General features: G+C 36.5%; 1 protein-coding gene across 3 annotated transcripts in view; it reads right to left on the bottom strand.

Moving 5' to 3' along the window:
* Window positions 1-15,115, bottom strand: part of LOC145254595 (orexin receptor type 2-like) — a 774,875-nt gene that overhangs the window by 224,418 nt on the left and 535,342 nt on the right. For all 3 annotated transcript variants that reach the window (XM_080113217.1, XM_080113206.1, XM_080113211.1), the window contains exon 4: window positions 7,811-7,928. In XM_080113217.1, the coding sequence (XP_079969343.1) occupies window positions 7,811-7,928 (118 nt within the window). The remainder of the gene's footprint in view (window positions 1-7,810; window positions 7,929-15,115) is intronic.

The following is a 15,115-nucleotide window of genomic DNA, read 5'->3' as shown; positions in this document are numbered from 1 at the left end:
ATCGAATGCAGTAGCAAGTTCTGGTAACATATACCAAACAAAGCATAAACAACAGTTGGAGATAAATGGTACAGTATCCACTATTACCTACATCTACGAAACTTGCAAACGGAGAAATTAAACTTGACACAGTGATATGGGACAAGAACGAGAAAGAAGCAGCCGTAGTAGAAGTTGGTGTTCCCGATGATGCTAGGTAAAACAGAGCTGAGAGGGAAAACATAACAATAATAATACGGTATTACGTACGATATGGGAAGAAACTGGAATCTTAGGAATATTTCTATCATTCTAGTATTTTTATGAGTAATTGGAATGATGAAAAATAATCTAAAAAAATTGCTGGCATATATACCCGGTCTACCAAGTGCAAGAGAGATTCAAACAAGTGCAATTAAATGGATGGATAGAATTTCTGAAAATCTCTCAGTTGGAATATATGAGATAGCGGGTGGATGCCTGGTATCTGGTATCTGGTAGGATGCCAAATCCCTCGCTTGAAAGAACAGATAAAAGATTTAAAAATAATATTACTTAGGTGATTGTTTGCACATTATATATATATATATATATATATATATATATATATATATATATATATATATATATATATATATATATATGATATCTGAGAATAGACTAATTAGACGAGAACGGGCGAGCGGAAAGAAATAGAATATGTTTTTAAATACTAGCAAATGTTGTAATCTGAACACTGTAAGTTCAATAAATATAAAGCATGTTTTATATTATTTGCAATCATACTGCGAAATAAATTGTTATATAGACATGAAGTTGATACTAACAGCAGGGAAATGCTAAAAATATTGTTAATAATGGTTATAATGTACAAATATTCTATTCGTATTGTAAATTATTCTGTTCTTTAGTTCTCCCATTTTATACATTCTTTTTCTGACAAAGCCGGAATAATTGCAGTTCTTTAATCGATATATATTCATCTCACACACTCGTTGGTTGGTTTTTGACATTAAAACTGTGTACTTTAGTCCGTTAGATGAAGTGACTTCGTACCTTGTCCAGACCGATGTCCATAAAAATAAGAATGTTTTCTAAAACATTATAAAATTTCTTTGAACCTAATACATTCCCATGAAATTAGCAATAAATACATTCACGTTTAAACTATCCGTTTTGCTTTTTAATCAATTACGGACATTAATGTATAGATTAATGTACAATATAGCAAGGTTGATCCATGTATTGGCTAACGCAGTTAATAAAATACAGTTAAGATACTATACGTTTTAAACAAGTTCAAGTCCAATTAAACTCAATCCGAAATATAAGCAGTTCATAATACCGGTTCGAGACTGTAAGACGAGACCAGACAGATTACGAGCATCACAGCTACGAACTCCTAGAAAACTTCCAGACTGGAAACAAAACATTGCGGACCAATAGGTCATTGTTTAGCCTTTAGAACTTGATGTGTTTCAGAATATAATCTTAGGAGATATCCAAGCATTCATCAACGTCAATGACGCTCACAACTCGCTCTTGCAAACATAAAATAATACTACAACGAATATGGAAATAGGGAAGTTCTAATTGATCGCCGATTAGTCTAAATGAAGCCGAGATAAAACTCACTTTCATTAGAAAGTGTGATTGACCTAATTAGAAGCGGATATCTTGGTATAATGCAACATTATCTTGTTGATGAACTGAATTTTGTTAGATAAACGAAGGTCAGCAACATAGTATGTTGTCAATACTAGATGGTCGACAATTTCAGAATATTTCGTGCAGTATGAGGTGGGGCGCTTATATATTTACGCAAATCTCCTTGCCAAACAATCGTTGCTTAAGATTGCGAACTAACAACTGCAAATAAATGTTATTGAAGTAGAAGAAATTAAAATTTAGAGAATATGCTTATTTAGAAGATCTGAAATCCAGATAGATGTTAAAAAAGAGATTTTAAATAGTGTTAACACTGCTGCAATATCTTTGAAATGTTAAGCGTTTTTATTAATGAGCCGGGAGATAAGCGTTCAATCTTTATCAGAATTACACCGAAATGAAAACAATGGTACTGAATGTTCCCACAATATTATAGCATTATTAGCAGGCCACACAGCATTGCCCAGGCATAAAATACGCTTAAATATGATATTTTGATTAATGCATATTGCGTATTTATTAGTTTATTATATTGGACCCAATATATAGTAATGATTTAAAAAGTTTAAAAAAAAAAGATGACTCGTGCGCCCCCATCGAGAATCGAAACCAAAACCGTTAGCTTAGGATTAAATTTTTTGTGTTAATAACTGTATTATGGAGACATATTTACTGCTAAGCTAAAAATGTAAACATGAACAAGTAACTATTACGTTACGCATGCATATCCATAAGTCTGTCGTTCGACCTGGCAAATTCGATTTCTTTTCATTAGCACACCGATTTTCCCGTCTAAAACCGAAATGTAAATGCTTGTATGGGTTCGATTATTCTATATATGAAGTTTTATGTCTGTAGAAAAAACACTTGCAGAGGAATTTGGTAGGCAAACTATTTTAAACAAGAATATATACGCATACATAAATATTTACTACTATAAGTTTGTGTTTAATATAAGCTTTTCACGCAAATGTTACGCAAGTATATATCATGTAGAATATCTGCATGAATATAATTACACATAATAGTTAAGTCAGGATAATCATCTCATAAGAAAACCGAATAGAACTAATAGGGAATTAATTATAATTAATGTTTAAAAGAATATGCAAATTATTCATAACTTGTGTAGATAAATGCTATAAAACAATGTTGTATTATCTTTTTAAATAAATAGAAAAAAGTATTAAATACGAATATCAATGCACACACAAATTATAGGAGTATAGATAACGTAAAGAACAAGAGTAAGTTGTATGATTTTTTTTACACAGTGGTCACCACTTATCAAGGCCCGGAAGCCACTCAGGAATAAGAGTTATATATATATATATATTACACACACACACACACACACACACACATATATATATATATATATATATATATATATATAATACACACACACACACACACATATATATATATATATATATATATATATATATATATTGAAGAAGATTGTCGCACTCTATTACATCGCTGTGTCGCAAATAACGAAAAAGATCTTTAAGTTGCCCTCGATAACGGTTGATCATTTTCCATTTTATTTACTATTGAGAAAGACATACATTCGAAATTTCGACTAATTATGGGTAAAATCGTATCCGATTAATTGTGTAAAGGAACTGCTTAGTATAGATTTTTGTACGTATCTGTTGAATAATGTGAATCGTTATAATTTGATATAAAACACCCGAAAGTATCCTGTACCTCTATAAGGCCACCATTCGCCCATGTATGGAGTATTGCTGTCACATATTGGCTGGTACATCTGCTACTAGTCTCCCGCTCCTTGACAAGGTTCAAAAGAGAGTCGCAAACCTGATAGGCCCTGAACTGGCATCTAAGCTTCAGCCTCTGTCCCATCGACGAAATGTTGCATCCCTCTGCCTTTTCTACAAGTATTTTAGTGGTGAATGCTCTGACGAACTCCAATCACTTGTGCCCCCACGACGTGAGCACCCTCGACAAACCCGACAGGCTGCCCACCCACTGTAGAGATCCCTAAATGTAAAAGATCTTTTTACTTCAATAGTTTCTTCCCCAGAACCGCTAGACTCTGGAATTCCATTCCAGGTCCCTGCTTCCTCAACAGTACTGACGTGCAGAAGTTCAAGTGTAACGTGAACCGACATCTTGCTGCCCAAATCCCTACATAGTACCCCAGTAGTTGTTGCCCCTGATAGTAGCCCTACACCAAAGTGGCAATTTGCCTTGTTTGGGGTGAAAATGTAAAAAAAAAAAAAAAAATTCAAAGCGAAGGAAAAGCTTGCTTCTGAAATTCACGAGGTAAAAGCACCATAATTCAAATATTTTTATTCAATTTTAACCCCAAACAGGGCACAGTGCGACTTTGAATAAGAAGGCTACTATCGGGGATATAAGTTGCAGAGATATTATAAAGGAATATGAACAGTAAGATCTCTATTCACATTACGCATGAACTTGTGCATTTTAGTACAGTTGGGAAAACAGAATTCCAGAAGGGAGTTCAAAAGTCTAGCAGTTCTGGGGAAGAAACCATTGGAGTAGAAGGCTTTCTTACACCTAGTGATCTCTACCGTGTAGGGATGGAATTTAACTGCTTCTCGGATTTGTCATGAGTATTTACGTCGAGGGGGTACCAGTGCTTGAAGTTCATCAGAGTATTAACCATTAAGATACTTGTAGAACAGGCAGCGAGATGCAACATTTCATCGAAGGGACAGAGTCTGTCACGACCTATCTGGTTGGCAACTCTTTTTTGAACTCTGTCCAAGAGTGCAAGACTAGTAGCAGACGCCCCAGTCCAAATGTGGCAACAATACTTTATGCATAGGCGAATGGTGGTTTTATAGAGATACAAGATACTTTCAGGCGTAAGTAGCTTTCTAGCACGGTAGAGAGAGAGAGAGCCCATCTGTAAATGTTAGGCCGAGGTGTTTAAGAAAGTACTTTAATGCAATGAGTATTTTGCCATTGCTATTGGTGACAGAGAAGGTTTATTGTAATTATTGAAGGAAACAAGCTAAGTCTTGTCAGCATTGAATGTGACCATCAAATTTCTGTCCCCATTCCACTACGGATTGAAGGGTTTCTTCTAGTATTCCTGCTATTTCCTTAGATATGTATTCATTTGTTTTCCCGTCGTGTCTGTTATAGAGCGTGGTGCCATCAGCAAATATACACGTCTCAGAAACAATTTCATCAGGGAGCTCATTTATGAATATTAGGAATAATAAATGTCCAAAGATAGACTCCTGAGGAACTCCCGCATTTATATCATATTGTTTAGACGTACGACCGTCTAGGACAACCTGTATTTTTCTCTTACTTAAGAAAGATTTAATAAGTTAAGTATTCTTCCAATGATACCATATGTTCTGATTTTCCTTAGAACACCATTGTGCCATACCCTGTCAAAAGCCTTAAATATATGTAGGGCTACCGCTCCACCTTCCCCGTCTTTGTCCAGTGAACGGTATATACGTTCAGAGATTATAGTAAGGATATCTGCTGTGGAACGGGCTTGCCTAAATCCATGTTGTTGGTCGCTCAGAAGTTTAGCAACTGTAAGGTCATGTACTAGAGCTTGATTAATTAATTAATTAAATATTTTAGCGAAAAGCGGGAGGAGAGTAATGGGGCAGTAATTTACTGGGTCAGTTCTTTCGCCAGAATTCTTGTAAACTTGTACCACAGAAGCAGTTTTCCAGCAGCCAGGAAAGCAAGGTTCGTTAAGGCGCTTGAAGAGAACTGGAGCAACCCCGGCGGAGCAATTTTTTAATAGCACAGAAGGGATGAGATCGGATTCACATGCTTTGGAGGTGTCTATTTTTTTATGATACCATGCCTCTGAGAAAGGGCTGATTTTCAGATCATCTAATGTGTCGTCAGTCCGCAAAGAAAAGTCACGGAGGGAATGGTTTGCTGAGTTCAATGTGGAGTTTGAGGCAAACTGACTGGCAAGCATATTAGTTTTCTCGGTTGCCTCGCAAACAAATTCATGATTGTTTGATAGGGGAATTGCTGAATACCCATTATTTGCTACACTGTTGTAGATTTTCCAAAAATCACGGGTACCTAAATTCTGTTCTTCGATGCATTTTCTAGAAGTTTCAGTATATTCTCCCTTAGCTCCCTCTTTCTCTCTTACAGTTACTTCTAGCTTCCGCATTATTTTGAGCAATTGCTCTTAAGTTTTGGGTCAATAATTTAGGGCAATTTCTACTATTATCATAGCAAGATCAGCATCCTGAGTAGGCTGTGGACATTCATGGCACAATCATCGGGTACTGTGCTCAGAAATAGATCTAGAAGTGAGGCATCTTGATCTTGTCGGTCTGGGAAACGTGTCCGAAACGTAGCCGTCTGTGATAGGGAATGAGATATAGAAAAGCTATGTGTTGGGCTTTCAGTTGCATCTGTGTAAGTAGAGAATCCAAGCCTAGTACTGTGGTGGACATTGAAGTCACCAAATACATGCACTTGTGCGCTAATATCGAAGGAGACTGCTGTATCTGTACTGCCAGAGACTTTCTTTAATAGCGTATAGTCCTGGGTCTAAGTAGCTAATGTTATGTTGCATATCAAGCCTGGTCGTCTGATTCTAGTTTTGCTTCTCTACTCAAGGGAAGGGTATTTCAAATGTAGACTCCAAGTCTGTGCATACGTCTGTCTGAATCCAGAGACGGCTTCTGTTTCCGTGTTCGAATCTATCGACTGATCTAAATACTGATACACTGCACTGATGATTCCCGAAAGGGTAAAACACTACTGTCTATAGGTATTTAATAATTATTTAATAATTATTATAGTAAATAATTATATATATATATATATATATATATATATATATATATATAATATAAAGCTAAATGTGTGTGTGTGTGTGTGTGGTCACGAATAGGCTCCTATATGGTTGACTATTTTAAAAAACCTGATTACATATAATGATAGAAGATGTATCGAGACACAGGAATGGGTATGTTTAATCTGGCAGAACAGTGGTTCATTAAAATTGTGGGGCCTGCGTTCGCGCCTGGTCCACAAAGTATAGAAATAAAAAATAAAAAATAAAAAAAAACGTTTGCAAGAGTTTTTGATATAGATGTACATAAGAGTACTTTGATAAGTATGTTTTAACTTAAATAGGGATGGTATAATAAAATTGTGGGTACTGCGTTCGCGCCTGGCCTTCATAGAATGGAAATAGGCACAAACTTTAATAAAGACTTTTCATATCTATCTGCGTAAGTATATTTTGATAATGATGTTTCAGTTTGAAGAAATATGGTATAATAAAATTATATGGTGTTCGTTCGCGCCTGACCTCCATAGAATGGAAATAAGTCACAACGTTTAACAAGGTTTTTTTAATATAGATCTACAGAATATTGTGGTAAGTGTTTCAGTGTGAACAGATATGTTATGATAAGTTATGTGGTTTATCTACTTTATTTTTACTTTCATCATATTTTGCTTTGGTTTTGATACCCCCAAATTCGAAGCTATCTCTTTACAACCCTTCATTTCATAACCTATCATACTTTCATAAATCAGAGTCCATTTTCTGTAGGCTGTTTTTGAACCCAGTAAACGATGGGTACTTTTCCTTGTATATATACATATATATATATATATATATATATATATATATATATATATATATATATATATATATATATATATATATATATATATATACGCATGTGTTTGTGGCAGCACGGAATCCATGTTAGCGGACCATATTCCATCATGTAACAATAAAATACTAGTTTTGCATTCGAGACGGAAACAACTTCGCTTTACTCTTGGTGGAAACCCGCATCCTTTAATGAGTTGCAATGCATGCATTATATTCACGCACTCAAGTGACAATATTTACATAATAAAAAGTGTTTCATATTAAGTTTATGAGATTTGGCCTATCAACAAAATCTTTTTGATCCCTTACCGGAGTTCATATACATCATTTTACTTAATTTCTTCCGGGAATAATACATGCCCATAAACCTTATTGGTAAACTATAAACTATACATATAATATATTGACTGAATATGGTCAGCCAGTTCTGATGGCGAGGAAGTTCCAATAACTGTCGAGAGAAAGTTGATAATCAAACATGTATGCAATGAAATTGTTTTTTTATTATTCACAATTGTTTTTCGAAATGCTTACCGCAGAGTATTGAACAGATACACTGGGAAATAGCAGAGCACAAACAGTATAACAACGACAATTAACATTTTCGCTGTTCGCTGACGAGTCCGGATCTGAGATGCCATTGTGCTTGATTCTGAAAGTATAAGCAAAATCAGAATAAGACATGAATATTTATGTGGGTCTATTACTGGTTTGAAATTGGTTTGAAAAAACATAAACAGGGAACAAATTGAAAATGTAATAGAATGCAGTACAATATAAGGCGAGGAAAGAAATGTAGTATAGAAAATAAACTTTTAAATTTAAGATTATTAGAGGAAAAAACTTTTCGGGATATCTTGAGCAAAATCCCAATAGTATTTGTATGAATATATATTCGTCTCCACATATCAAGTCCGCGATCAGCTATACGAATAAGGTTAATAAAATTACTAATTGTATGATGAACAATACTATAAAATGTTAAAAATATGAGAGATATGGAGACAACTAGGTAAACGTTAAAAATATGACAGATATGGCGTCAATTGGTTAAAAGTTACAAATCCAAAGATAATGACGACAACTGGATAAACGTTACACATATAAAGGAAATCGATAAAATTGGTTACAAGTTACAAATATAAAGTGACATGGCGACAATTAGTTACAACTAACAAATATAAGGGGGAATGGCAACAATTAGGTAAAAAGTTACAGATATAAAGGGAATAGAGGCTATTGATTAACAGTTAAAATTACAAGGGAAATGAAGACAATTGGTAAAAAGTTACAAATATAAAGGACATGGCGATAATTGGTTATAAGTTACAAATATGAGGGAAATGGAGAAAATTGGTTAAAAATTACAAATATAAAGAGGAATGCCGACAATTGGGTAAAAGTTACAAATACAAGGGAAATGGCGACCATTCCTTACAAGTTAAAAATATATGAGAAATAGCGACAATTGGTTTAAAGTTCAAAATATAAAGGGAAATGGCGACAATTGGTTACAAGTTAAAATTAAAACGGTAATGGCGATAATTGATTACAAGTTACAAATATAACGGAAATAGCGACAATTGGTTACAAGTTACAATTATAGCGATAATCGCGACAATTGGTTAAAAGTTACAAATATAAGGGGAATAGCGACAATTGGTTTAAAGTTACAAATATAACGAAAATAGCGACAATTGGTTACAAGTTACAATTTTAATGGTAGTGATGACAATTGGTTAAAAGTTACAAATATAAGGGGAATGGCGACAATTGGTTACAAGTTATAATTATAACGGTAATGGCGACAATTGGTTAAAAGTTACGAATATAAGGGGAATGGTGACAATTGTTTAAAAGTTACAAATAAAACGGAAATGGCGACAATTGGTTAAAAGTTATAAATACAAGGGAAATGACGACAATTGGTTAAAAGTTATAATTGTAACGGTAATGGCGACAATTGGTTAAAATATACAACTATAACGGTAATGGCGACAATTCGTTAAAAGTTACAAATATAAGGGAAATAGCGACAATTGGTTAAACGTTGCAAATATAATGGAAATAACGACAATTGGTTAAAAGTTACAATTATAACGGTAATGGCGACAACTGGTTAAAAATTACATATATAACGGAATGCGACAATTCGTTAAAGTTACACATATAAGGGGAATTGCGACAATTCGTTAAAACGTTCTAGCACACAGCATTTATATATATATATATATATATATATATATATATATATATATATATATATATATATATATTGAATTTTCAAGAAGTTCAAATAAGTTAAACCATCGGTATTGTCGGTTTCCAAACTTATAATAAGGAACCATTTTATGTTCCAATATCAAGCTCTCTTTAGCCGATCTATCTCATTTTCCCCAAATCCTAAGAGAACTTGATATTGGCACCTTAAACGGTTCTCTTTCATCAGGTTTGAAACCGAAAGTACCGATGGCTCATGTTATTTACACTACTGAAAAAAAATATTTCGTTATTATTTTGAAATGTTTTCCCTTATAATAGAGCACTCTGTTGGAATTCCCCCCCATATATATATATATATATATATATATATATATAATGGGTTAAGAAATTCCAACGATAGATAGATGTATATTAAAATAAGGGGGTAGTCACCAACAATGTGTATTTTTTAACATTATTTTATTATTCCGTGTCTTGGTTTTTCATTGAGAATTATGTTGGATCATTGTAATAATGTTTTTAAATCATTGAAATCGTTTTTTCGCGTTTCAGACGTTTTATGAAGCGTCCTCGTCAGAAATTATTTTCAAATGTCTACTCCCTTATTTCTATATATATATATATATATATATATATATATATATATATATATATATATATATAATCTTACTTAAATAATTTTTTTAATAACTACAAACACTAGTGAGTCATCTTTTCAGGAACTATCAGTGCAGGGTGTTACGATTACAGCTGGTCGGGAGGATTCGAACCCAGCCACGAAACCATCTCCGACTCCATTATCAAGGAACAAACCACATGGCCAACTTTAAACTTGAGAAGATTTAAACAGTTATTATTATATGTTGAGACGTCCCACCATAGTAATCTAATGATGATAACCTCAGAAAAAATTGGCCTTGTTTTGGCGTATATCGACTATATCCGTTTTTATATGCGCATGTTCTAATTAAATGTATAGGTTTAACAATGTTATTTTTGCAGTATTTGTATACGTATGTATTAAGGTCATACGCTAACAAATATGGCTGGAGATCTATATGTTTTTGTTTCGAATCTTTCTGATGACAGACAAGTCATTTTTTCCTTTTAAAATCGCTACCGTATAATTGGTGCAATATAATTATCGATAGAGAATTGGGTCTCTAAAAAGTACGAAATCTGCACAAATAAAAATATAATATTAAAGCGGGTGGCCTGCTTATACGTATATATATATATATATATATATATATATATATATATATATATATATATAGTATGTATATATATATATATATAATACTATATATATATATTTAAATGTACAGAAGGTCAGAAAAACATTGGTACCGTTGGTTTTAAGCCTAACCACATGTTTTTCGGAGCTTCTGCACATTTAAATAAATAAATATGAAGCTCTTATATCGATAAAAAGGGTTTTTCTTTGTAATCGAGCACTTTGTTGGAATTCTTTCCCCAAAAAAACGTTAAACAAATATATATATATATATATATATATATATATATATATATATATATATATATAATTAAACAGACGTTTTTAAGTCAATCAATTCAACTTCCGATCTTTTCCAGCTTCCGAATTCCGTCTTCAATTCTGGCAGAAACTTGCCAATTAACCAATGAAAAACATTAAATAATTAACCAATGATGAAAATATAATTATCCAAAGAGTAAAAAAGGATAACATTTTTTTCAAAACCAGTTAAATTAATCTAACCCTGGCGAAGATCAAAATTACTTGGACTTATGACAGATATGGTATTTACATCAGACAGTTCCTGGCAGAAGTGTAGAATATTATTCTGAAGTTGGAAATGATCAAAAATAGAATTAATAGACAAAAAATCGTCTATTTTAACTAATAAAATATGCTTTAGAGAAGAAAATTTGAACAGCAATAAAATCATGAATGCGTTGAGATAGATAGATAGAGAGAGAGAGAGAAAGAAAGAGAGAGAGAGAGAGCCATGGCCGCCAATGCCTGTATCAAGCAGGAAACCACTTGATCATGATGATATATTTTTTCCTGTCTGACAAGAGACAGTAAGTAAAAAGATACAAGACAAAGCAAAGCGCTATTTGCATTATCGTAGCTTTAACAATCTTATAGACTGGCGACAAACCAACAAAGTCTGATAGTATCGTCAGAAATAAGTGCGGCGCTCTGTCGTGGCCATCTTCTTAGAAGGCCGTTTCACTAAAAGCATACAACCTGCAGGCAGTATACGATATCCAACTATTACGAAAGATAGTAATTTTCTGGTTCAATTCTTAAAGAAATTATCGAGAATTTAATAAAATAATTACATTTTCTATTTTTTAAGATAAACTGTTATTTTACATTTGAACAGGTGCAATAAAATATTTCTCTGGAAAATAATGTGAAGTGTATTTAATTATTAATTCATACATCAATTTAATTTTATGTTAAATTAACCCGTTTTCGAATAAATTTAAGTGAAATATATTTTACAATCCTTCTTTTTTTATGACACTTTCCTGCAAAAATGAACGTCAACAAAACTATCTCCTCTGATCAGTATATGCATGCGACCGATAGAGACCGACTTTGAATTTAATCTAAAGATCTAAACACTCCTTCCCCAACTCACATGAAGATGCAAGAAGCTGATTCAACGATCCCGGGGTAAATGTCTTATCGATAAGAAAAGGTTTAATTTCCCGGAAAAATTTGAAAGATGAAGACAATTGAGTAGATAATAAATGGAATATATGACCAAAATAGCTAAGTCAGTTGCTTTTAGTCCCTGGTAAGAAGAGTTCTCTGTTTAAACCCATATGTCTTGCTTATAAAAAATGTATCTTATCTACGAACATCCTAATCTCTTTATACGATCAGCGACAAAGTTTCTCGCCATTATAAACTTTTGTTCACTTGTTTTTTTTAAGGCCCAATGTTTTTAGTAGTATTTAAGTGTTTTGTTAAAGAGTGGGTATTATTTATACTGATGTATGTGATTTTAACATGATAACCGCAATGAAGCTGACCTACATAAACTATGATCTAAAAATGTTTAATACAGAAATTAAATTATTTATGTCTGCGCGGTTTTGTTTTATTTGTTCTTGTACAATTTGGAACAATAATGAGGAATCTTTTAGTGGAGGTAGGTCTGTTTGTAAAATACATTATAATAAAAGGTATAGAGAATACAGCAACAACAATACTTAAGCGGATCCATCCGTCCATCCATATATATACATCTATAATATAAAGCTGAATGTGTGTGTGTGTCTGGTCACGACTAGGCAACCTCCGTAGCCTTTGGGCCAAGATCAAAGTGTAGTATCTGTTCTCTCAGTTACTAAACTTTCCGCCACCGGGCTTTCGGGCTAGGTTAAGGTGTTTTCATACTAACCTTCGTTAGTAAGTACCGACCCCCTCCTTTGGGAAGTCAGGACCTAAAGGACCGACTCCACATTTGTGGGAGCTTGGACCCGGAAACCGATCCCCTTTTTTTGGGAGACTGGAATCTCGGGACCAGCACCACTATCGCTGGTAGTTGAGACCTTCTTTTTTCATTTGTTGTTTTTGCATGTTGTTTTTTCTTCGTTTCGGTCTCACTTCTCGAGACTGGGATGGTCTAATTTCTCAACACTTAATTGCCTGAGCAGCACTCTGACCTGCCAGGCCCAAACTTTGTCTATCTTCGCTGCTCTCCCAGTGGATCGAGCAGACAGGGTTCTCTTTCTCGCTTCCGTTGGGGTAGTTAGTGGGTAGCGTGACGTGGGGTAGGGCGGGTGCTTCTGATGCATCTCCCGGCGAGACGGCGCCAGGAAACAAGGTAGGGCCCCGGCGCGCGGCGACCTTGGAAGAAAGCGGGAGGGTAGGGCCGCAGCCCGCGGCGACCCCCCAAAAAGCACCTGCAACCGCTCCCCACGAGGGCAACCCAGCGGAAAAAGCTGCCGTTAAGTCACTAGCTGGGGAAAGTGCAGAACCCAGCCAACCAGCTGCACCCCAGGACGGCAGAACCAAGGGAGGAAGACCGGGGAACCCATCCCCCGCTCCCCCAAAGGGCGACTCCCCAACAGAAAAGGAGGAAATCAGCACCGCGGACCAAACCGAGGCGCTGGATGAAGACGTAATAGCCTCCATCTGCTCACTATTCGGCGGGGAAGACAGTGATTGGCCCCCCAACACTCCCCAAGAGGATCAAATACGGAAAAGGGGTGACTCTCCGGCCAGTGGTAACAAAAGCAAGCTGGAAGGAGAGACACCCTTGACAGTACCCACCAAGGCTCCAGCTGGGAACACGGCACCAGAAGGGGAGACACCTCCATCCCCCAAGGGGACAGCCACCCAGCAAAGGAAGAAAATAAGAAAAGGGAGCGGCCCGGAAAGCAAACCAAGCCAGGACGAAACAACGCCAAAGACACAATGGCCTACTTTGCCTGGTAACGGCCCAGTTCCGAAACCAAAAATGCCCATAACAAGAGAGAGCCCCACAACACCAGCTACGCCCCCCAACCCGAGTCCAGCTGACACCCACCAGGATGGAGGACCGGCATGGGGCCCCAAAGAGCAGCAAGGGAAGTTGACGCCCGAAGACTACAGAGCACTCTTCGACTCCACTTACAAGGAGTATACCCAGGGGAACAACATCCAACCCCTCCCGGGTCAAGTGGAAGTTCTGGAGAAAAGAGTGCTCTCGCTGATAACTTCAGACACCAAGACAAGGGGTCTGACGGGCGTCAACAAGGACACCATGATGAACGTGTTGCTGGAGCAGAACATTCCCGCCAACTACATCTGTAGAAGGAGTTACGCACAGTGGGATGTTCTGCTCCCCACCTCCGAAGACGCAGTCAGGCTGTCCAGGACCTGCCATCAGAGCAGGAACATAAAGCTCCAACCCATCTATATGAACAAGAGGAGAGCAAATGTTTCTGCTCTAAACGTCCCCTGCTATATGGAGGCCAAACAACTGGGGGCTATCCTAAGCCAGTATGGGGACGTAGAGGAAGTCACCCCGGTCCGCGGATTAAGAAACATCATGACCGGGGACTACAAAGTACAGATGGTCCTGGACAAGGCTGGATTCTACGCCATCCCAGCCACACTCAAGTTCGGAGAGTGGACACTCTCCCTTATAGTGGAAGGGAGGAGGCCCCATTGCTGGCTGTGCACACAACAAGGGCATATGCCGAAGGACTGTCCGAAGAGGAATGGAGGGAAGAAGCCCACAAAAGCGGCGGGAACAAGCGTGACAACAAATCAAGCCGCTGCTCCCGCGCCGGCCGCAAATCCTCCAGAGGCACCGACAGGCTGGGTGACAGTCGTAAAGAAAGGCAAGACCAACAAACAGCCATTCTTGCAGACAGTCACCCAAGACCAAGACCAACCGAAGAGCGAGACGGAGAAGATGGACACACAGACACCCTCCTCCTCAAACAAGAGGAAACTACCAGAATCTGAGGAGGAGGCCGCGTCAGAGGCAGAGGAAGAGACAACAACAGTCTCTATGGCCCTGAGCGCAACAGAGATCAGGAGGGCCAGGAGGAGGAAAAGCCGCAAGACACGCGCAATCCCTCCTACCCCCACTGAGACTGAGAAGGACTCCCTCGCAACAA

The sequence above is a fragment of the Euprymna scolopes genome, chromosome 3, assembly GCF_053919585.1.
Source record: "Euprymna scolopes isolate OS-2025 chromosome 3, ASM5391958v1, whole genome shotgun sequence".
In the NCBI taxonomy this organism is placed as follows: Eukaryota; Metazoa; Mollusca; class Cephalopoda; order Sepiida; family Sepiolidae; genus Euprymna; species Euprymna scolopes.
This window is presented reverse-complemented; position numbering and strand designations above follow the sequence as displayed.